The sequence below is a fragment of the Mustela nigripes genome, chromosome 2 (genome assembly GCF_022355385.1).
Source record: "Mustela nigripes isolate SB6536 chromosome 2, MUSNIG.SB6536, whole genome shotgun sequence".
Taxonomy (NCBI): Eukaryota; Metazoa; Chordata; class Mammalia; order Carnivora; family Mustelidae; genus Mustela; species Mustela nigripes.
The window spans coordinates 53582257-53606637 of record NC_081558.1 but is presented as its reverse complement, the minus strand read 5'-3'; the positions used below and the strand labels follow the sequence as shown (position 1 = coordinate 53606637).

General features: G+C 45.0%; 1 protein-coding gene across 1 annotated transcript in view; it reads right to left on the bottom strand.

The window, feature by feature from the left end:
* Positions 1-1483: 1483 nt before the first annotated feature.
* The window catches only part of SYN2 (synapsin II), a 212339-nt gene continuing 189441 nt past the window's right edge, over positions 1484-24381 (bottom strand). The window contains exons 11-13 of the mRNA XM_059390346.1: positions 9237-9297; positions 4952-5171; positions 1484-2416 (exon numbers count right to left, since the gene is read on the bottom strand). Coding sequence (XP_059246329.1) covers positions 2281-2416; positions 4952-5171; positions 9237-9297 — 417 coding nt within the window. The 3' untranslated portion in view covers positions 1484-2280. The remainder of the gene's footprint in view (positions 2417-4951; positions 5172-9236; positions 9298-24381) is intronic.

Sequence of the window (24381 nt, the reverse complement as noted above, 5' to 3'; positions counted from 1 at the left end):
AGGAAGGTATGGGTGTGAAGAATTTTTATGTTTATTTCTTATTTTGCTTTCACATTATGTATAATTTAATAAAATTATATCTTGTTTCCTTTGCTAGATTAAATAAAAAATAATATAGCAAAATTGTCAAAGCCATGACTTATGCTGCTATATTGCTTGGGTTCAAACCCCAGTTCCACTGCATTCCAGCTGAATGAATTTTTAGCAAGTTATTGAATCTTGATGTGCCTCCATTTCTTCATTTATAAAACAGTACTAATACCTATGATACAGGATTCTGGAGAGAATAAATAAACTGGTATTGGTTAAATGCTTAGAATGGTGCCTGAAACTTAGTAGGCACTACAGAAGTATTAGTAAACACTTTTTTACTCCATCACAATGTTTATGCTCATAGTAAGCATTCAATGTTTTTCAGTGAAATTAATGCATTCTACTAAACATTTCTAGAATTGGGGTAGGGGGCAGAAGTGACTACAAGTGGCAGAAGAAGGTAGAGTTCTAGATCCTTGAACCTTGAAATCATGGGCTGACTTAGAAAGGAGACTCTGATGTCAGAGAACTTCATTCTCTGGCCTCTCAGCATCTATTGCTTGTGACGAGGGTTAGCAAGATAGTGGCATTTGGCTGAGTGTTATTTTTGTTGGGTTAGGATGGTATGTGTTGGAAACTATATAGATATAATGTTAATACACTGGTTTCCTGGGTGGCTCGGTCTTTGGACATCTGCCTTTGGCTAGGGTCATGAACCCAGGGTCCTGGGATTGAGCCCTGCATTGGGCTTCCTGCTTGGCAGGAGGCCCGCTTCCCCCTCTCCCACCACCCCTGCTTGTGTTCCCTCTCTTGCTGTCTCTGTCTAATGAATAAATAAACTCTTTAAAAAAAAATACACTGGTTTCCATTTATTAGTGCAGATGTGGTGCTTATCTTCACAGGACTTTGTGGTCTTTGGGAACCTACTCTTGTGTGAGCTGTGAAGAAGCCACAGCAAAGTCTCTTGGAGCCCACCCTCAATTGCAGACCTTTTTAGGAGGCCTGAGGCCGGCTTGTGAGACACGTCTCATCAGAGCAGGTGGGTCCAGCTTCATTGGTACCCTCATATGGCTTTAGCTGAGGAGACTGATGGACCAGACAAGTAGGTCTAAATTGGCTGCCACAGGATCAAGGGTGTTATGCTTATTAGAAAGTCTACAAATTCAGTAAAATTGGTAGAAATGCTGAGTCACCAAAGGAAGTTCAGTTGTCCTGCAGGAAGCATTCACCAGGAGATGTCAAGAGGCCCAACATAAATGACATCTAAAGGATAGCCGTACTCTCAACCACTTGCAAATAGCCACTCACACATAAACACATTCCCAAGCATACTGGCACAAACAGCGTCACTCTCCTAGACATTTCCCTTCCCTACACTTGCAAGCACACACATATGCTTCACATATACTCTCTCAGCCAAAAGGGTGGCCTAGGGGAGACCTCATGGCTGAATCAAATGCTGGTTAATGCTGCTGCTTTTATTGCACCAAAGGTCTTAACATTTATTTGGAGATGAACACAAAACTTGGCATACTGCTATTACAGTGGCATGCATTCTCTACAGTGCAGCTTCAGAGCTCGAGATCACTGCTGCACGCACTTAAGAACTGCTCTCCAGAGAAGAGAAAACGTGGAGCGGGGGGACTGCAGATCCTTGTTCTCTCCAATATCGACAGACTAAAGGTGCTTTACCATGATAGTAGAGGAATCTCTTGTGCTGCACAGGTGTCTTTTAAACAGCTAAACAGGTATGACAAGGGATCCAAGTGTGGGTAGGTTCCTAACACTTAGAGCCAAGAGCATTTTGGAGTAAGTATATGGTCCCCAAACAGGCAGCACTGACTAAAGCGGGGGCATGCTTAGCACTGCCTCTGAGCTAGGGTAAGCTCAGAGTCCTCAGTGAAGGGAATCCTGGTTTTATGAAGAAGAATAAGACATGAGGGCACTATCACAATAAGGCCACTATACTCACAGCTAACAATGACCTCAGAGGAAACTCTCAGGACTACAGGAAAGCAGCTCTATTCTCTCTGATGTCAGGGGTTCCTTGCTGGTTAGGCACCTGCCCTGAGACTTTCACATGGTCTTTTCTGAGCTGCACAATATCACTTAGCACAACAGAGCAAAGGAAGGGACCACACACATCAAGGTCTTGGGATATCACCAAGCGTGGCTGACTATTGGTAAATGTCTCAGATAACTTTCCCAGTTGGGCTAGGTGCCCACCGCCCCCGAGTAGCTGGAGAGCTAATCTGAAAAGAGGCTGGCAAAGGACTTCCTCAAGCTCCGGATGGTCTCCGCTTTGGCTTCATCCTCATTGGCTGAAGACCGGAAGAAGGAGGACTCAGAGAAGCTGAAGGCATTTGTCAGGGACTGCGACTTGCTTGAAGATAAAAACCAGAAAGAACGTGAGAGGGGGTGTTCCCAGTGAGGCAGGGAAAGACGGTGACATGAGGATACACAACCGAACCCCCACTCCCACCCCAGGGAGACCAGGGTGATGGAGGAGAAAGTCAGCAATGGAGTACTGCCAGGGCCCGGGAGGCCCCTGTGCTATTATCCTCACCTTCAGTGCTGTTAAGATAGGAAAGGATGGGGGCAGTGTGGGAGAGAAGGAGAAGGGGGAAAAGAGAAGAGAAAGAGGGAAAAGGGGAAAGAAGGAGGAGTGACTCAAAGACTGTTTCTTATACTTAAGCTAAACTAAATGGCCCACAGGCTACATTTCAGAGGTCCCAACTTAGTAAGTAAGAATCTAGGACTCTCACACCCTTCCCTTCTGATGAAATATAGCAGCCAGGGGACCATAGGCTCTTTGTACTCTCTTTTCCATTAATTGTCAAGTGGTAGTGCCAGCATCAGAAAACCTAGGTAAAGTCTTGGATCTGCCCTTCACTCGTTTTTGTGCTTCTTTGGGTCTTGGTTTCTCTTATTTTCTCTGATTCCAAATAAACTTGGAATAAACCAAGGCCTCAAGTTACTTCCTCTTAAAATGGACATGACCATTCTTTGTAGCCTTCCTCAAAGGAGCTCTAATATGAGGTCTGTGCAGTTCGGGGTATCCAGGGGCAAACGAGATACATATCTGGTACACATAAGGACATTAAGCAGTTTTCTAATTAAAAACCCAAATCACACATATTCTAGGAACCGGATTTCCCCCTGAAAGACTAGGGATTCAGAGAAAAAAAACTGGTCAAGAAGGTTGAGGGGAGGCCAAGCCAAGTACTTGAGAAGAGAATAAGGTCTGGCATCTCCAGTAGTCTGCTATGTCTCCTTGACTTTCACTGTGTCTTTTTCCTGATAGTTTCTGGCTGTAGAAATCTTCACCTGATGTCTTAGGGCTCCCAACCCTTCCCTACATTCGGGATGCAGCCCCCAAAACTCCCCTCTACAGGAGTGTGAGCAGTTTCTCTCCTGCAGTGACTGTGAACAGAAACCCTGCCTTCCATTAGGGTTGGCAATGGGCCCCAACATGCTGGCCTTTGGGAGGGAGGGCCCCCTCTGCAAGCACAGCCAGGGGCACTGGATATAAGCCTCCTGATTGTTGCCAGGTGACGGCTCTATTCAACAACTTTAGCCCAAAGGCAATGGTAACCCAAAGATCTGCTCTCAGACTGGGGCCAGTGGCGGCTAATGAGAAGGCGGGAGAGATTTTAAGTCAGCAGCAGAAAACATTTGGATTGAGGGGAAGTTATAAGTCAGGTGAGATGTGAAATGTGCCACTGGCCAGAGCTGGGGAGCAGGAGTGGGTGATGTCCCTCCGGCCACAAGGGCTGGAAGACCCAGAGAAAGTGGTCATCTGGACTACCTGAGCCTGAATCCTGGCTCTGCCACTAACTAGCAGAGTGGTTTGGGGAAAGAAAATTAATCAAATCTCTTTGAGCAGTTTACTCATCTAAACAATGACTAGACCATGTCTAAGTGGCCTCCTTTTCTCCCTCCCTAAAGATGCCCATCACCTCTCACTCTGAGAAGCACTCATGGGTCATTCCCACCCCTGAAAGGCTATAGCTGTCTCTGTTTGGTGGAAGGAGGCATCTCTAGATCTAGGGGAGAGGGTAGAACTGATCGCCATCCACATCCAGTTGCTGTCCATCCCTAGTACAGCTTTACTGTTTTCCAGTGGCCCTCAGTTCTTCCTATGAAGCAGGATCCAGTGTGGTGGGGGCTTCTAGGGAGTGAGGAAGCCCAAGAAAATGGGAGTTCCTCCGGGCATCCATCTGGGACCCTCCTCTGATGACCATACCAGAAACCGACCTCCTTCTGACAAAGCAGAAGGTAACAAGTTGAAATGGATTTAACGCCTTCCCCTACTTTCCCTTCTGGGCAGCCTTGCTGATTGCACACTCTAAATTGTGAGTCAGAGGCAGGAAAGAGGGTTTTTTTTTTTTTTTTTAATTTTGAGAGGGAGAAACACACACACACACACGCGCGCGCACACACACGCACACACAGAAAAGGAATGGAAAAAAGAATAGGAGATAGGATTAAAAGAAAGGAAGGAAGGAAGGAAGGAAGAAAGAACCCTTAGCTAACGTAAGAATAGGAAAGGGGCAGTGACCCTGCCTTATTGGCATTCCCCAGGAAGAAAGGGTTTGAGCTTCTAGCTAGACCTTGGACTTTCACTTCCTTCTTTTCTACCTCCTTAATCAACCCCCAACCACGTCCCCAACCAAAACAAAACAAAACAAGACAAAGCAAAACAAACAACAACAACAAAAAAAACCAGACCAAAAAAACAAAACAAAACAAAACAAAACAAAACCAAAAAACCCAAAACCAAAATCCAAAAAAGCTCCACAAAAATATCTGTAGAAGAAAGCCTGATTGAAGGTGCTTTCTAGCAGCTCTGGAGCCTAAGGCCTGTGAGGAGGGGCAGGAAGAAGGGAGGGGAAGGAGCTGCTGAGTTGTCTCTTACTTGAGCTGTGGGTGAGGCTGGGGCTTCTGTGGTGGAGCAGCCGGGGGTGGCTGGGCCTCTGCCAGGGAGCTGCTGCTGGAGGGTGCATCTCCGTGGGTGGTGGAGGAAGAAGAGGAGGAGGAGGAAGAGGAGGAAGGTGGCAGTGATGGTCCAGGGGGAGGCCGGCGTAGAGGCATCACCTTGCCTGGGGGCTGCATTCCTTGGGGTTGCCCAGGGCCCCCTAGGTTCAGTACAAGAAAAACTTCATAATTTAACCGTATCAAAGGGTTTCCTTATTAGAATCTATGTCTTAAAGGGTGAGGTTAGTTAATCACAAAAAGGATAAGCTCTGTTACAAGAAGCCACCCGAGGCTCTGTCAGGCTCCAGAGCCAGCCCCTGGTTTCCCTCATACATCTGCCACTACTTGCTCCTCCTCAGAGACACAGCACCTCAGGAACATCAGAAGTCAGGAGGACAAGGAAGAAACCATGGGATGAGTGCCCCTGATCAGAAGCAAGCTCTTTTACAGAAGGCCCCTTAGACCAGAGGGACCCCACCCTACTTCCCCAGAGGTTTCTCAGGTAGAGGGTAACCTGCCTCATAGTTTACTAGGACGTCTCAAGTTCCACACTATAGACGCAGTACAAGGCAGTGGAAAGAGCACAGGTCTGGGAGTCACAAAGTCAAGACAGTCATTCAGTGACTCCAAGCAAGTCAGCACACTTCTCTGGGACTTGGTGATTCTAACCATAAAACTATGAAAGGGTAATCCCGAGTCTTAGTTGTCTTTCAAGAAGTAGTGTTTCAAAGATGTTAATGGACAAGAAAGTTCTTTAAAAACTTTAAAAACTATGATCATTAATGATCATAGACTTGCATTGTTTTTACAGAACTTGGGCTGTGTCTGGCTCCTGACCAGCACATGCCTGATTGCCATGCCCCACCCCCACCCCCCAGGGCTTCATTTTAACATTAACTCAAGCACATGACTAGGGGCAATCTTCTGTTTCCATGTGCTCTTTTGTCTCGTAGTACCATCCTCAGGGGGCTCTACTCCCTCTCTGGTATGTGTGGTGAACTCCAGAAATCCAAGTCCTATTCTCCCCTGGAGATGTTGTGGGTGCAAAAGACAGCAGAAAGAAAGAAGCAGCCCCTCACCTCCACCCCCAACCCCCAAAGGACCAGGATACCATTCTCTCAGCGGGAGACAGAAAACCATCCAGTGGTCTGGAGGGGGAAAAGGCCATCCTTCCTCTGGGAGATGCCAGGCAGTAAGCATGATACCTGATTGCCCAGATTTTGCTAAGATGGGGGGGCGGTGGTTCCTTAGTCATCTTTTGACATAGTAAAATTCAAAAGATGTCCTCGTCAGTGCATACTGACTAGTGGAAATGATGCATAATTAGCCTGAGAGATCCAATTTCTCATGTCTCACTCTCAGTGTCCACATTCATGAGCCAGCTGGAAGGAGTAGGCTTATAGAAACCCAAGAGCAGCTAGGAGTTGTGTTGTAACTTAATATCCTAGAAACACCAGAATACCTATACCCTCTGCAGAGGCAGAATTATCCATCTACACCACTATGCACCCAAGATTATCAGCCCATCTCCCTGCTACATGGCATGGGCTCCACTGTATCAGTTACCAATGAATACCAGAGTTAGTTTTACATAAATACATAAATGGAATTTTGGATTGAAAACTTGAAGTTCCAAGTTCAAATCAGATAACCAGTAAAGATGAAGACGACAGATCAGCATCTTTCACGTTAGCCAGTTTTTGCCTCTTCCAAAGTCTGGCTTCATCTGTATCAGCCTTTTCTTGTAAAGTACAGCAGGTTGATGGCTCAGCCTCTTAGACCAGGAACCTGAGTTCTTTCCCACTTGGACAGAGATGCTTGAATAGCCAGAAACTTTACAACTTAACACTGAAGACAGATATAACTTTTCCTTTATTGCACATTAAGCTGTACAAGAGAGTCACAAAAGAGAGGTACTTAAATCACACTTCCAGCATTGGCTGAGGTTTTCCCAGCTGGATTGGTACAAAAAAAGGGGACAACATCAGAAAAGAAATGGATACAAAACACCTGAACAGCAATCCTATACTGTGACATGGATGTCCCCCAGGCCACAGAGTTGGCCCTTAGCATGCTGCCTGAGGGCACATGATAGTCAGGTCACACTGCCTGCTTGCATTTGGCAGTAGGAGCCCTAATCAGTTTCTCCCCAACCTGAGAAACTGGCTAACACCACCCTGGAGCCTGACTGAATTCAAATGGCAACTTTGTATTGTGGCTCACAAATGTCACATGAAAAGCACCTGGATGTTCACACTGATAACATGCAGAGAAGCAACACCACCACCAGCTCACCACTTGGACAAAAAAATAAAAATAAAAAATGAAAATGTATTCCTCCATTCTGGGAAATGTTGCTCTATTCCTTTCTACCATTTCATCAGATTGGGAGGTATTTAAGGACCTGATTCTTATGCAACCCACCTGGAAGTGCATAAATGCATATATGTATATATTTACAACAGACCGACCACCATCACCATCTAAGGGAGGGATCACAGATGAGAACACTCACACTCAGTGCATTTCCCTGTAGCCTCAGAATTTGCCAGCAGCCAACAGAGAAACTAGGGCACATGCCCTTGACACATACACCATACTATCAACATTATTTATTCCTCAGACCTGGAATCCAGAACGGTAACATATCAGAATGGAAGTGAGAGGAATGTAACAGTAGAGCTTCTTTAAAATCCAAACTGCTGGCATGAACTCCCATCGACCACAGTGCTAGAGGAGACCACTCAGTGCCCATCCCAGTTATGGCTAGGAGATGGCAAGATGAGGCACTGAAGCCGAGGCTTTAATTAACTGTCTCATCACTGCCCAGTAACTGCATGTCAGAGGAAAGAGGACAAACTGGTGAGGTTTCTTCAATAGCCACATGGCTGTGGAGACTCTGTCCCAAACACACACAAGCTAAAACCAGAGACAGTTCTTCCGAGGAAAGATAAAGCCTCTCATTCTCTGGCCTCCAGAGGGCTCTTGTAACAGCTGAAAATGAAAGCAGGAGTCCACCTCAGAGTTCTGTAGGCAGTATACCCCTCTGTGAAATGGGACATTTCTGATTTGGTCTCATGATTGCCTAGGGAGAGGCCAAGAGCAGAATGGTCAACTCCTTCTTAGACTTTCAGTGGTTTCCTGCATCCTATGTCCAAAATTGCTAAAGAATCATCTCTGTACAAGAATCATCTCTGTCAGGCTTTGGGGAATACAAAGCAGCCTCAGTTCCACAGAAGCGCATAATATGGCCAATTCAGAAACAGCAACAAAGAAACAACTTGGGGGACTGAGATCAACGCACAGAAAATACTCACATGTTCACTTTGATATTGCACATCAGCGGCCCCATTTTTTTTTTTTGTCTAATCTCATAGCTAATTAGTTAATAATAAAAAATAAGGTACACTGGGATGTCAAATACAGAACACATTCCTGGAAATAGCTTTTTCTTTATATTTCATGTCATCACTAAAAACACAAGAGCTCTACAGGCACAGCCAGCCTATCACATAAACTCAAACTGCACCAAATTTTAGCAAAGGGAAAAAAGGTGGATGCCTTCAGATTCAACGGATGAAGCTAGGAAATTAGACCTTGAAAAATCTCTTAAACTTCTATCTATTTACCCTAGTCATGCAGAAAGGAAGCAAAAAGCACAATTCACTGAAGATCCCAAGCACACTCATGGAGGTAAGCAGGGGGTGGGGGGGTGACTTAATCGGAGCCTGGGGGTAGGGGGAGAAGGAGAGGAGTTGGGTTTTATTTTTGTGGTCTTTGTTTCTCCCTCTCTAGCCCCCCAGTCCTATTTCACCCCACATTATGTAATACTTTAAAAAATACTATCAAACCACCCAGAAGATAGAGTCACACTGGACTTGGGAGAGGCACAATTCTTTTGTACACTGTTGACAAACAGCCCTGGAATCACAAGTTATACAGAGAAACATAAGTGAGCATTACAAGCACGAACAGGAACAGGTAAACAACCAGACAGAGGAGCTGACACTGCATAGGAAAACACAGTCCAGTCAGCATTGAAAGAACGCAGAAACGGCACCAAGGGGAGGGTCTGTTGCTCCCCTCCCCGCTTTCCTTTCTTCCCTTGTTTGTTTTTGGCTTAAAATTTCTGCTTTGAAAAATGAACTACCAATCACTTTAAGAAGCTTGGACTTGTTTTGGCCCTACTGCAATGCCATTACAGTCGAGAATATACTGTAAACAACCTTGGGGGGCTGGCCGCTGAGGTGGGGTCTTGCTCAAGTCCGGATCCTTAAGTGTTCCACTCTGGAAAACAAAATGCAAAAGAGATAAAAACAAAACTCCGAACAGATTCCAAAGAGAAACCCTGTGGCTTGTGGCAAGTGTGCAGTGGGAACTGATGGGGACCATGGGATCTGGCCTAGAGGCTTCTGCTGTTCGAGAAACACTTCAGAGGTGTTCTCAACCTCTGAAATGTTGCTGGAGCACAGGTCTCGGCTATCCGGGCTTAGTCCCACACTGACAGGCAGCGTCTGAGACCCCATAATCCCCCTTTTCATTTCCTCCCTCTAACAGTCTGTCTAGAAGCTTTGAGTTTTCTAAGAGCAACTGGTTTCTTCTCTGGTGGCTACCTGGTGTCTAGTTCCCCATCATATTCGCAGACCTGGCTTCCTGAAGCAAAGAGAAGATCAACACCCAACTCCAGAGGGTGGGTTGGGCTTTAGGTGACTCCAGGGTCCCCAAGAGCAGGGGCTAGACCAGGTGGTAAGTCCAGACTTGCCTCACTTCTCTTAGGGAGTTAACTCTGGGGTAGGATTAGCTCTGGGGCTGGCTCGGGAGTCAGATCCACTCTTTGGGCTGGAACTCCCACAGGGAAGGACTTGAGGGAGAGGGGCACTTGTTTCCCCCAAAGCCCCCTTCCCAAGAGGGAAAGAGTAAGATGTTAATGCTTATAAAAGTGTTCAAGGCCAAGCTGTTTTTCCTTCTCAAATAGCATAATTACATTTTATCCAACAACATGGTTCCACTCCCATGCTTCCTCTCCTCCCAGCTATCATCTGATTATGCCCTGACAGGATCAAAGATTCATGTGACTTCAGTTTGTCTAACATTTGAAATAAAGGCAGTGAACATTTGGAGCTTAAATTCAGTACAAGGGAAATGCTCTGTAAAGCCCAAGGGTTGCCAAGTGTGTCAATGGTGATGTCACAGAGGGAGTTGCAGGGGCAAGGCTGTGAAATGGGCTAAGCATGTCTTCAGCATTCTCACACTTCCTCTTTCAGTGCTTCTCTCCCTCGTGACGTACCCCTCAGCCCTACTCCCACATGAATCCTCTTTCTCCAGTTCCCCATTTCCTATGGGCCTTCTATTCTGACCATCAATCTCCTCTCCGGCCTAGAAAGGCCTGTTTTCAGCTCACTCAAGGAAAGCTGAAGTGTTACCCTCTCCAGTGCCCAGGTCTTTAACAACATTGCCTAAAACTTTCCTACTAAAAGGAATTAGGGCAGTAGGAGGCAGGGGACCTTTGAAATGTCCCAAGTGCCACCACATCAGAGGGCGCTGTTCTACCTACAATCCCCACCCTCTCAAGGATCACAGCAAGCACACCAACACTTCCCCTCTCTTTCTTCCAAGCAATGTCACCGTGTAAGGGCCTGGTTAGCCAGAGGAACTTAGTTGCAAACCCCAGATATAGGGGTGGGCCAGGCCAGATGGAGACATCCAATCAGTGGGGTGCACATATATTTACTGTGGTGAGTTGAAATCCCACTGGCCACCTGTGTGGGCTGGTCTCAACCACCTCTATAAATGTTAGTCTGTGAGGCTGGGGTTGGGGGGAGTAGTAGGAGGAGTCAGAATAGCTTTAGAATAGCTGTTAGGATAGCGGTTAGAATAGCCGTTGGGATAGCTGTCAGGGTAGTCTTCGGGACAGTCAGAGCATCGTGGCCATCATGGTGGTCCTGGTCATCGTAGTCCTAGGCAGTGGCGCTACGGCAACCGGCCTCGCCGCCAGCAGCCTCACCACAGCATGTGGCCTCGCCACCACCGACCCGCGGCCCCGACACGGGTGGCCTCACTGCCCCAGGTCGTGGCGCCGCTGCAAGTGGCCTCCTTGGAGTGGCATCATTCTGGGGAGCAGCCCCATCTGGGGAGTGACCTCGTCAGCAGCGGCCTTGTCCTGGGAACGGCTTCGTCCAGCGTGGCCTCTTCTTGGGAGCGGCCCTGTCCGGGGAGCGACCTTGTCAGGAGTGGCCTCGTCCTGGGAGCGGCCTCGTCTGCAGAGTGGCCTCCTCCAGAGTGGCCTTGTCCAGAGCAGCCTCATCCGGAGCGGCCTTCTTGGGAGTGACCTTGTCGGGGTCATCGTTGTTGTCTCTTTGCAAGAGATGGCTCCTACCTGTCAGTTTGATTTTCGATGCTTGGTGCGAAATAAAGCTTTGCTTGATTTTCGCTTTGTGTCAGTCTCGTTCCTTTGATCACGGACCCTAACAACGGTGCTTGGTCTGAGCTCTGACACCGAAAGACCCACACCCAACACACCAGCTAGAGACTATACTACCCAGTTAGCAGAAAGACCCGTCAGTTTTTCCCTCTCAACATCTAAATTGAGAATGATTCATGAATGAATGAATGATTCATTACCTTCTCCTGACCATTGCTGGTCAAGCCTGTACTATATACTGCTTAGACTACTACTTATATTACTATAGTATTATTACTATAGTAATAGTATTATAGTATTATTACTATTCTGCTTATATTACTACTAGTACTATTATAGTATACTACAGTACTATACTATACTACTACCAGAATAGTCTCCTCATGCTTTAGTCTCCTCTCTCTCCAATCTATCCTCTCTGTGCTACTTAGTGTCCTCCTACATTCCTTCCCTAACTGTGTCACTTTAGTGCCCTAATAACTTATAGCTAACACTACATATGTGCCAGGTAACATGATCGACACTTTGATGAAGTATTGCAAACCTCATAAGACCTCTATGAGGTAGATGATATTATCAATATCCCTAATCTTTAGACAAAGAAACTGAGCCCCAACTAAGGTAATTTGCCCAGGGTTACACAGTGGAGGCTGATGCAGCTGGACTGTGAGGTTAGGCAACCTTATGCTCCCATGTTCTTTCCATTGCCAACAGGATGACAGCCATATCCCTCAAGCTGACATCTAAAACTTGCTTCAGGGGCGCCTGGGTGGCTCAGTGGGTTAAAGCCTCTGCCTTCGGCTCAGATCATGATCCCAGGGTCCTGGGATCGAGCCTCACATCGGGCTCTCTGCTCAGCGGGGCGCCTGCTTCCTACTTCCTCTGTCTCTGCCTGCCTCTCTGCCTACTTGTGATCTCTGTCTGTCAAATTAAAACAAACAAACAAACAAACAACCCCCCCCCCCCGCAAAAAAAACCCCTAAAACTTGCTTCAGCATGGTTGAAATTGACCTTCCTAGCCTTCTCTCTCACTCATGTCCTAAACACACCTGCTCCCTACAGGCCCAACCCCTCACTCTTTATTATCTAGGTGAGGCAACACCATGTTACCCTCCAGGAATACATTTCACCTGTTTTACCAATCCCTTCCAACACATCCCAGACGTCTAAGTCACTTTCTACCTCATCCATGAAATCTTTCCTTTTGACTTCCCCTTTTGACTGTGATCTCTTCTCTGAAAGCCTGAAACAGCACTTAAAAGACTCATACTACTGAAGAGAGTCTTCATAGTGCTGTGTTGTTATCTTAAAGACTGGGATGAAGCTCCCAAGAAGACTGCCAGATCCTTCAGGGAAGAGACTATGTGTCTTCATCTTCTCACGAATTCCTAACAAACTTGTTCTCAAAGAAAAATAGAGATACATGGCCTGGAACAGGAATTTATTTAAAAAGTTAAAACAGTTGGAATTAGGAATATTTTGGAAAATTCAGGATGCATCATCATTTTACCAACACCATCAAGCACGGGGCTAAGTATATATCTATCTAGATATCTATAAGCATCTGGCCCCAGTAGGTGCTAAGTAAAATGCAACAGATGATGGTGATACTGATGAGGAATTTCCTCTGAAACTCTGTTGCTACCCAAGTCTTACTCCCCTGATGGAATACCCCCTAAAGTGTTCTATTCCTAGGCTTCAGAGAACTTTATTTAGTTGTGATAGTAAAGCCTCCTCTGGTCTCCCCGACAAGCTATCAGTGTTATGTTTTTTCATGCCTGAGAAGGATACTCAGATGAAAGACAACAAAATTCATACAGTTTGTGGAGTCATTAGACTGGCTCTTGACAGTCTCCTTTCCTGGGGCCTCTCCCCATACCACTGATGGCTGCCAATTACCTCAGACATTGGTCAGGAACAACTTAAGATGTACTCCTCCAAAAGAATTGTTATTTTTTAGATAGGATTATAGAAGACCACATAACAAGAGAGTAGAACCTGGGCCAATGGGCAAAAGCTCCAGAAAGGCAGAATTTTAGTTATAGGAAGAACTTTCTATAGTAAAATCAGTGGAAGAGGCTATCTTGGGAGATGAGTGTGTCCATGCAGAGGCTAGAGAATTAGGACAAAGATATTGTAGAGAATATTCCTACACTAAATATGAGATAGATTAGGTGAGCACTATGGTTCCTTCTATCCTGACAATTTATGATTCTGAGGGTGGGGGAAACCCTTTACAATCTCATAGATTAAATTCTAACAGTAGAACTCCAGATACTCATTGGATGAGCTGACAGGGGTAATCATACCAAGGAAGGCTGGCTCTGGCTCTCCTCAGCCTCAGAAATATATAAATAAGATATGGATGAACTGAGCCCAAAAGTTTCCTTCCTAAAGCTTCAGAGGAAGAGCTCCCAGAGGCAGTCGTTTGAGCTGGATCCTGGGAATATGCCTTGGCCACCCTTGTCTGGCGCCTAGGGAGCTTCACCCTTTCCTGGCTACACAGAGGTTGTGGACTGAAGACTTCCCAGGGACTATGAGGGGTAGGGAAATAGTCCCTTAGGACTGTCCGTTGCTAGACTGAGACTCTCTAGCTCCACCCACAAGCCATCCATCTGTTGGGGCTGAGGGCTATTCCCGTGGGGTTTGGATACCATGGGATCTGTCTCCGGTCACCAAGAACTGCCTGAGATGCTGAATTCCACGGAAGTCTGGCCACTCTGGCGTCACTGCCAAAGTCTGGCCTATAGCCAACCCACAGCAAGAGCCCACGGCCAGACTGAGCTGCAGTTTTCCTCAGGAAGTTGAGTTGACTCAAACAGGTAGTAATATGTAGTCCAATGTTTGTGCTCAGCTGAACCCAAAAAAGAAGGGGGGAAGAAACGGACTTTACAGTAGCACAAGGGGAAAAAACCAATCAACTGTGGCTTTACAGAATGACAATGCTGCTGCCAAAAATTTGATGCAGCTAGAGGGGCTTAGTGTCTCAAGGAGGGGAGTGCTCAGGTCCTATGCTCTTTCAGCTGATAAGCCTCACAAGAGAGCACTGCAACCAGTTCTGGGTGTTTCTTTAAGGAGGACACTGGTGGAATTAAAATGGGTACATGGGGAAAAAATGGGTACCTGGAACAGATAGGATGGTGAGAAGTATGGAAATGACACCTTTCCTCATGTGACTTTGGGAAAGTTACTTAATTTATGATTCTCAGTTCCTTAAGCACACCAATTGGAATGATTAAGTGAGGTAATTATGGAAGCTGGGACCGAGTAGAAGGTCAAAGTTAGTCAAATGTAGATCTGATTAAGGTCAAGGACTGACTTGGGTAGTAGTGAGGTTCTTGGTTTCCTGGCCTTAGAGGTATTTAAGGAGGGCCATGACAAACTCTGGTCAGAGATGCTATGGAGGAGGTCACGAATTTACAGGCAGAGGACTTCTACAGGCCCTCTGGTTCTGGGTTTCCATTAATTCTTCCATGCACTTTTCAGTTCTTTACATGTCTATCTAAAGCAGGAGAGGAGAGGAGAGGAGAAGAGACAAGCCCTTCTTAGCTGCAGAGTCTTGAGTCCAGCAAGACCCAGGGCTATTGGGCCTGAGCAGAGGTGTCTGTAGGCAAAGGCTTGGCAAGTAGAATATGCTACTGCTTTCTATCAAAGCTGGTTGGGCTGGTATCCCACTTTGCTGAACCCACTGGGTTTTAGCAATCTGAGAAGTCAGGGAGGCAGAAAAGGTAGGTGTAGCTCAGAAACTCCTCTAGGTTGGCAGGTTTAGCAGTTGGGTTTGACCTTACACAAGGTCACAAAGGCCCAGCTTTCTCCATTTTTACCTTCGCCAGTGCTCTGATGGGGACATGAAAAAGGCATAGTGCATAGTATTGTAGATCACAGAAGATTCCGCTCTCTTGCTTATACATTGTATGACTTCGGACAAGTCATCTGCATTCTCTTTGCTGAAGTATGAAATGGAGATAGATATACCAACCCAAACCATATTATGTAAGGATGGTGAGGCTCAAAGTAATGTCTGTGCTTTGTAAACTGTACAGTGCTAGGCAAAGCAACGATATAAGTGAACATCATTGTTATTATTTCGATAATAATAAATATCAAACCAAAGGAATGCAGCTTTAATGAAGTTCTAGAATTTAATGCATTAATGTAGAAAGTATTGTTGGGTGGCTTCCTGTCATAGTAGCTCAGTATGTAGGGGATTCTGGGCTGGGTTATACCATGCTCTCTGTATGTCACTGACTTGTTCCAGCGAGGACCTTGAAGATGCAGAAGAGTCATTTTGGAGCAATAAATATTAGCTCTTGAGGTGAATGGACAGGAAATCACTTGTCTAGGAGACACCAAGCCCGTGGATGAGGGTTTGTGGGGTTTTGTCAAAGGCACCTTTAATTTGCTATCCTGTGGTTTTCAGCAGACAAACTGGGAGACAGGAGCTCCTATCTGAGGTCCCAGCAGGATGGAAAGCTGAGGAAGGAAAGACACTAAGTGACTCAACTTTTGAGAGTTGTTGGCTTGAGTCCAGCTGCCCCCACCAAGGAGGAAGGCCTGTGCTTGCTCAGCATATCTGAGACAGGAAATTGGGAAAGGGTCTCAGGGTCTGGCCCCAAGAAAGAGGCCAGGCCAAGCTCCTTGCTGGACACGCCATACAGCTATTCTGATCAGCTCCCCCAGGCTTCACTCCCTCGGTCTAGGACCCCAAGGGGAATGAGGCAGCAGGAAGGAATGTGGTCGGGAGGTTGTAGGTTCAGTCAGAGCAAAGGGGACAGTATGTTTTCTGGCACCTCGGGATTTTTCTGAGATCATTCCAGCAGTTACCAGTGCCCACCTTTCTTCCTCTGAAAGGTTAAAAAATGTTCCCAGGGATGAGTTCCTCCTCCTCCTTTCATGAGGGCAATTGCTACTCTGAGGGCAGAGCTCATCTTCTGGATCGAGGCCCTCCCATAATCAGTGATTTCCTAAGGACATAAGAAATGTCCCATGGGGGCAGTCCATGAGACCTATGGGGGCACTAAAGGCCAGGTCACCCGAGGTCAGAATGTCAGCTTCAAGTGATTAAAGATGTCCCTTAAAAGTTAAGACATCCCCAAAATAGTCAGTTTCCCTTAATAGTCTGTTAAGGGATCTGGCCACTAGTGACTTTATCTGAACCTGCCTCAAATCTCCTCACATTTTCAGCTTACACTCACTGGGGAACAAATTCCCTAAAGCCAGTCCTGCTGTGGGAAGCAGGAAGGCCTTTCATTTGTCCTAAATTTACTTCTTCTAAGCTATGTAAGTCCTTCTTAGTCCCATGTTTGGGATCTGAGTTGTGTCCCTTCCTTAACTACATGGCACTTTAGACCCCAGTGAAATCCCTTCTCAATCTTGGTGTCCTGTACTCAAGAGACTTCATCTTTTCAAGCCTCTGCATCTGCAAAGATCTATCTGGAAATGTTTTGAGTATCTCTTCAGTTCAGAGAACCAGTTAAAAGGACTGGTAGAATGTCCCACCAGAGGTCAGAGGTTACCAGTTTATGGACCTCAATCCTTCAATTTTGGTCATATCACTGCCCTTTCCAGGCCAGTGGCTAGCACACAGCATCTTAGATCTGGAAGGATATTTTAAGTTACCTGCTCCATTAGTCCTAGCCCCCAGCCCACCTTTTGGTCATATCCCTGACTAGGGGCTTATCTTGCACCTGAATGAACATCAGCAATGATGTAGCAGCCACACACTACTTCTCAGAGTAGCCATTCTCAGCCATTTCCTTTCCTAGTTTTAGAGTTTACTCCTGTCTTCTAGCAGGTTTGCCTTTTGGCATCAGTCTTCTCTCAGGACAGCCACGAGAGAGCTAAAGATAATAAGTCATGGGTTTCTTGAAACTATTGCTATTCAACTGGAGCTCCTTTAACTTTTACTCAAAGATTTGCCAAATGCCTCAGCCTCCTGGTTCTTTCCTCTGAGCACATTGCAATTAGAGTTAGAGGTTGTCCTTGTCCTTGTCCTGTGACCCTCAGGCTGGAAATAATATTGCAGGTGTGATCTGACCTGCTCAAGGTAGGGGAAGAGGCTTGTCTTCCTCCTGGACATCAGATGTGTAATACTTGGAATTACTTAGAATCACTCCTCATGGGTATAACCCACAAGCCAAATAGAAAGTGTCTGAAATCCCTGCATTAGCAATTCAGCCCTTTGACTCTGGAAGACTTTATAGGAAAATAACAAAAATGGAAACAGTGTAATGGGAAATGAAAAAAGATTAGCCACACAAAGGAGAGCACCAGGATGCCACCTCTACGGGCATGACTTAAAAGCTTTTCTACCTGAAGTTCTCTCCCTGATTCCCGAGAGTCTCAGGAGCAGCATACACCACTCTAGAGCCCTGGGTTATAAAGCCCAGCTCAGATCCCAGAAGACAGACCACCAAGGTGTGTGGGGGATGGGAGAGCAGAGCCTGTAGGGAGGTTTCAAAGGTATATAGCCTGGAGGCTTTGGCCATCACTGGCCACCAGGTGTCACTGCCACCTTGAGAACAGTTTCCCTGAAGCACTTCAGAGCTGATGGAGTCACTTGTCCTGACCAACTCTTAGGGCAGCTCCAAAGGGGGCAGTCCAGCTAGGCTGAGACTAAGTTGTCATTAGCCAGATAAGGCTTTGCGACTCACCTTCCTACTTTCAGCTACATAGCCAGCGCTTCTTACAGCCCCCATCCCTACCCCTTTGAATTGGGCAAGCAGCTAGCCTGGGCCCATCTCAATGACTTTGCTCTTTGTTTTCTATAATTAATCCATCTCTGGCTAGGGGACTGGCTGACAATAAGGCAAGGTGTGCCCTCTACTAATCTCCCCCTCAACCAACACTAAGGGCCTCTTCTAGAGTGAGAGAAATGAAAGCTGTAAGGGTGGAGCTGCAGGCAAGGAGAGAGAGGGAGAAAGAGAAAGGTAGATAAATAACTAGTCATCGTCTATCCTGGTCTTGACTGGGAATACTGGGCAAGGAATAGCTCTTAGGGCTTGTGACTCGGCCAGAAGCTCTTTCAGTCTGAGCTGCCAAAGCCACAGAAGAAAGGAGCCAGCAAGAGGGGCTTGATTGTGAGGAATGGAATGTGACTTAGTGACAGCAGCTAAGGGCTCAGCGCACCATGCAGAGTTCTGGCTGGGACCCAGGTAATACCCTTTGGTTTGTATCCCTTCCATTTGTACACTACCAAAATTGCTCATTGGATCTCAACACCAACTCCAATATGCTGCAAGGGCTGTTAAAGACAATTATTCCATCTAGTAACTCATTCAATAAATATGTACTGCAATGCCATATCTAGGGGAGGAGAAGGGCAATAGTTTGTCTGCGTAGAAGGAGTATTTTAATCACTGTCATTTGCATAGAATTGCTATCACATGATCATAATAAAAAGCAGGAAGACATAGTTTTGTTATTGCTGTTTAACTCTCCTCCTGATGACTGACTGCACCCTCTTTAGTACATCCGTGATGTATTCAATGGCTACTAGGTGCTAGCTACTCTGCAGACACTAGAGATATAGCAGTGAAGAGACCCTGTTCTCTTACGTTCTACTGGAAGATGCTTACGTTCTACTGGAAGAGCCAAAGAAAGAAATAGATGGGAATGACTTAAGCTGTTAGTAAGTGCTATGCAGAAAATTAAAGAAGCAGGGGCGGTAGTCAGTTATTAGATGGAAATTTTGGATTAGATGCTTGAGGAAATTTCAGTTATACTGTCATGAAGGAGCCAGCCATGCAAAAACAAGGGGAAGAGCATCTCAGACAGAGGATACGGCACATATGAAGGCCCTTACCAGTGAGAAAGAGCTAGGATGGTAGGAAGGGAAAGAGGCAGGTAGGGTCCTACATGAATTGCTTGGGGAAAACTGAAAGGAGGTCAAAAATTTACAGGGTTCTGCTTTGGCTATCTTATATTAGGATGCCTCTAGACATGTAAATAAAGATGTCAAGCAAGAGTTAGAAATGTGAATCTGGAGTTCAAGGAGTGGTCAGGGCAGCAGATAGGTGTGGGTTAATTGAGATCACCAAGGAAAGTACATAGACCAAGTTCTAAGGCACTGATATGTGGAGATTTAGCAGAAGTGGAGGAGCCAGCAAAGGAGGTGAGAAGAAACCAATGAGGCGGAATGAAAACCAGGCAAGAACAGAATCACTGAGGCATAGAAAGGAAAATGTTTCAAGAAGGAGAGTAGGGCGGGGGGGGGGGGGGGGGAACTGCATCAAAGCTACTGAGAAATCATGCAAGATAAGAACATGGGAAAATGAAGATGAGAACTAGACATGGAGTCACTTTGACAAGAGCAATTTCAGTGGGATTGGCTTTTACTTTATTATTCTAAATGGGAGATGTTTATGGATGGATGTGATCCTCTCAAAAAGGAGAAATCAGTGATGGAGAAGAGAGGGATAATGTGAGAGCAAAAAAAAAAGGTGGGACCCAGATCACCTGTGGAGGGTGGGGCTTAGAAGAGATTCATGTGGCTTAAGATCCAGATAAACTGGCAGATGTAATATTGGAAATATGGAAGTAATCGAGTCTGACAGCTCTATGGCCCTGGAGCCAGCATGACTCAAATGTCTCCTCAATCATAACTAGTGGAAATGGGCTATCATCAGGGAGAAATGGGAGGTAGAAATACAATCAGTACAGTCATGACCTCAAGCCCAAGTTGCAGTGTTCTGCCAAATGTGACAGACTGTGGTATACTTCCTGTCTTTAGGATGGCCTAAAGTCAAAGCACAAGGTTCAGGAGGAAACTAACAGAGAATACAAGAAGGTATTGTCTGATGAATGGTGATGACTCTGTGAATTCAGCCACGATTTCAATTTAGAATATAAACAATTTTTGGACAGAGACAGTATCTCATTCATCACTGTAGCCCTAAGTCTATTAAACCAATTTTAAGCACATACATTGAGCTAGCCTGTGCTAGTCAGCAGAAACACAGTCGAAAAAGGGCATCACCCTTGTGTACCAAGGGCTAAGAGTATTTAAGAGACATTTGCTAAAATTAATTTAATCATGTGTATAGTAAAGACTCTGGCCTTGCCCAAAGAGAAATCTGGCCTTTTCTCCCCAACTCCTGGGAGATAAGTCTAAATTCTTAGAATTTCCTGAGTAATAGGAGTGTCTTTTCTTTGTGGGTGAGAGGCCCTCAGACCACACTACATAATATAAGCTGATGAGGTGACTCACAGTGGTCCCTGGGGCCACATGGTATTAACCTGACTTTCATGGATGGGGGTACTAGAGACCAATTTCAAGGAGGTGATCAATCAAGCATGCCTATGACATGAAAGCCAATAAAAACTGTGAACACTGAATCTCAGATGAGCTTCCCTGATTGGCACCATGTGTACTATTACATATGGATGCTGGGAGGTTAGGACAATGGAATCTTCATGTTTGGAACACTCCCAGACTCTGACCTGTGCATCTTCCTTTATTTTTGATCTGTATCCTTTCCTAAAATGTAACTGTGAGTATAATAGCTTGAGGTAAATTATGTGAGACTTTCCAGAGATTTCTTAAGAACTCTCTGAACTTCCTGTTCATGTCAGGAATGAGGGCAGTCTTGTAGAGGACTGTACTCTCAGACTGCAATTGGGCAGACCAGGTTTCATGTGACCTTAGAAATAAAAGGGATCTAGATATCATCTGATTCAATTTAATTCTTTAAGTAAGGAACCAGAGGTCTAGAGATAGGGAATGACTTACCCGAGGTCACATAACGTTATCACTGAGTAAGAATAACCGATGAGTATTCTGACTCCCGGTACAGTGTGCTTTCCACAATATCATGTTGTAGTTTTGAATGTGATCCTGAGCAGGGAAAAGCTTATCCTTCAGTCAGTCTGACTTTACTACAAGGGATTGTTGCACGAGCTCCTATATTTAGGAAAGCTCATTCCTTACTATGTTTCTTGACCTGATTTGGATACATTCTAGACTTTTCTTGAGAATATTTAAGTTGCACTATGTAATGCTTGCAAAGTAAGGGGACTGTCCCAAAGAAAAGCTAACGCTTTCGGGGGGGGGGCAGTTTTTTTGGTGATTTGTCACTGAACTTTTATGTTACAGATATCATTTCTGTATAATTTAAATTTCATTGCTAGAAGACATTTTTTTTTTTGTTCAAAAAAGACATTAGTTTTTTTGTTTTTAGTTTTTTTGTTAAGTCCTTCATTTTGCATATGAAAACACTGAGACATAGAAACAGGAAGATATCTACCCAACGTCATTTGGTGGGTGGTAAGGACAAGGCTGAATTCAGGTCTCCTCTGCATTCTAGTTCAAAATGACTTCCCTGTAGAAGGCCAAGAAAGTTTTGTGCACACTTCTATTTATAAAAGTACTTAAGGGATCCTCACAGAATCCCAGAACAACCTATTTTTGTTTATTTCGCCTGGGTAGCATTGGGCTGTCTTACTCTGTCATAAATTCATTAAGGGGCAACCAGATGTTCTCTGTATTTCTCAGGGTTAAAGGGAAGAAAAGGGCTATCACTCTTCCTCTAGGGCAGGGACAAGCAACAATCTGCTAATCCCTAAGCTTTACAAAATCATGAAATCTAACCACAGGTCTGATATTTTTTTAACCAGGAAAATCTTTTTTTAGCACCTCTTGTGAAGTACAACATTTAAATAATGGGCTTATATCTCTAACAAACAATTAATTTTTGTTCTCTTAACTACCCTACTATAATTCTCTGGTGACTAACATTCCTGATGTACAGAAACAGATTCTTGTACTTGCCTGGAGGTTTGACACATATGAGCCAGCTACAGAAGGTACAAAACACCCATACGAGCTAATGTATGATAGCATCCCATAGCAGGGGGCTACTCTCAACTTGGATGCCCAAAGTAAGTCTACTAGCCCAGGAGCTCCCATTTATCTAGCATGAGTAGGGATGGAAGTATTCTACTCAAAGAAATTTTCAGAGCTGAAAAGGTATTTAGATCCATTTTATATCATAGGTGAAGAAACTGAGATCCAGAGAAAGAAATGACTTACCAATTGTCACACTGTCTTATTTTAGTCATTTCTTAAAAGAAAAAGAAAAAGAAAAGAAAAGAAAAAAGATTTATTTATTGATTTCGGGGTGGAAGAGGGAAGAAAGACAGATGGAGGAAGAGAATCCTAAAGCAGATTCCCCAAGACCCAAGGGTCATAACTGAGCCGAAATCAAGAGTCAGAGGGCGCCCGGGTGGCTTGGTGGGTTAAAGCCTCTGCCTTCGGCTCAGGTCATGATCCCAGGGTTCTGGGATCCAGCCCCACATTGGGTTCTCTGCTTGGCGGGGAGCCTGCTTACCCCCCACCCTACCCCTGCCTGCCTCTCTGTCTACTTGTGATCTCTGTCAAATAAAATCTTAAATAAAATCTCAAATAAAATCTTAAAAAAAAAAAAAAAGAAATCAAGAGTCAGACACTAAACTAACTGATCCATCCAGGCACCCCTATTTTAGTCATTTCTACAGAAATAGTTCTTATACATTATATTACTAGTTTTCTTAAACAACATGTGGAATACTGACTTAAAATAAGCTGTTTCTTGGGGTGCCTGGGTGGCTCAGTGGGTTAAAGCCTCTGCCTTTGGCTCAGGTCATGGTCTCAGGGTCCTGGGATTGAGCTCCACGTCGGGCTCTCTGCTCAGCGGGGAGCTTGCTTACCCCCTCTCTCTCTGCCTACTTGTGATCTCTCTCTCTCTCTCATTCTGTGTCAAATAAATAAGTAAAATCTTTTTCTTTTTTTTAAAGCTGTTCTTTATGGTTCAGGTCCATTATTATGAATATCAACTATGCTCCTATGCTATGGTTCTGTGACATTCAAATGATAAGAACTAATTTGCTTCTATGCCATAATCCAGGCTGGCTTATACTCTTTTCCCCTCCCCACTCCTTTTCTTCTTTCTTACTAAAGGATTTCCAGACTCCAATTACTTGGCTTCTGAGGTTGTAGTATAATCGCAGCAAGGCACTGATCTTTAGAAAAGGGAGTGATGATCTTGAAGCCAGAGGTTGTAGGGAACCTAATACCTGAGGCTGCTTAGTTACTTAATAACAATAGGCAACCTTTTTGAGCATTTATGATACACTATATATATATACACTATATTTTAGGTTCTTCATTTAATTCTCACAATAACCCTAGGAGAGGGGTGCCATTGTCATCTCTGCTGAGCCACATATAAGTACTTTATCCAAGGTCACAAAGCCAATAAAATGGAGTGTCCAGGATTCAAACTTCAATAGTTTTCTTTTCAAAGTCCACACTCTGAAATCACCATTCTATTCTATCTCCTTAACTGTTTGAAGTGTGATTTTGAAAGAAAGATTTGAGAGATTTTTATGTTAAGTAATTAAACTTGAGGCCTAGAAAAGGTAGTAATTTCCCCCCAAAGTCACACAGCTGTTTAGGGGAGAACAGCTAGACTAGGACTCAGTTCTTGGATTCTTTGTCCCAAGCTCTTACCACTTCATTATGCAAAAGTTCAGTGAGAAGAAAGCTGGGGGACATTTTTGCAAAGTGAGATATCTCCTAGATGGGACTTAAGACGTTGGACCCCTGCTTTTCTTTGGCCTCTTCTAGAGCCACAGGGCCTGAGCCACAAAAACTTCAGTGTGGATTTCCTACCAGACTTGGCATCTGGGATACTGCCACTGTGAATGTGACTGGCCTTGAGTCACACACCATAGTCAACTGAAGAAAACTTCCTCCTCTCCCTTAGGAAGGAAAGCAGATTTCTAATTTGAGTTTTAGCTCATCATTCTCTTCCAGAATGAGGGACCTGACCCTTTCTTCTCTCTAAGCCAGCAGATTTCTGATAAACACCCTTTTTTCTCCACAAATGCAGCAGACCCCTCATAGACAGTGAACAGTTGGTAAGAGGTCTGACCCAGCCCTTCCTCAGAGACTTCCCATTTAAAAGTGGGAG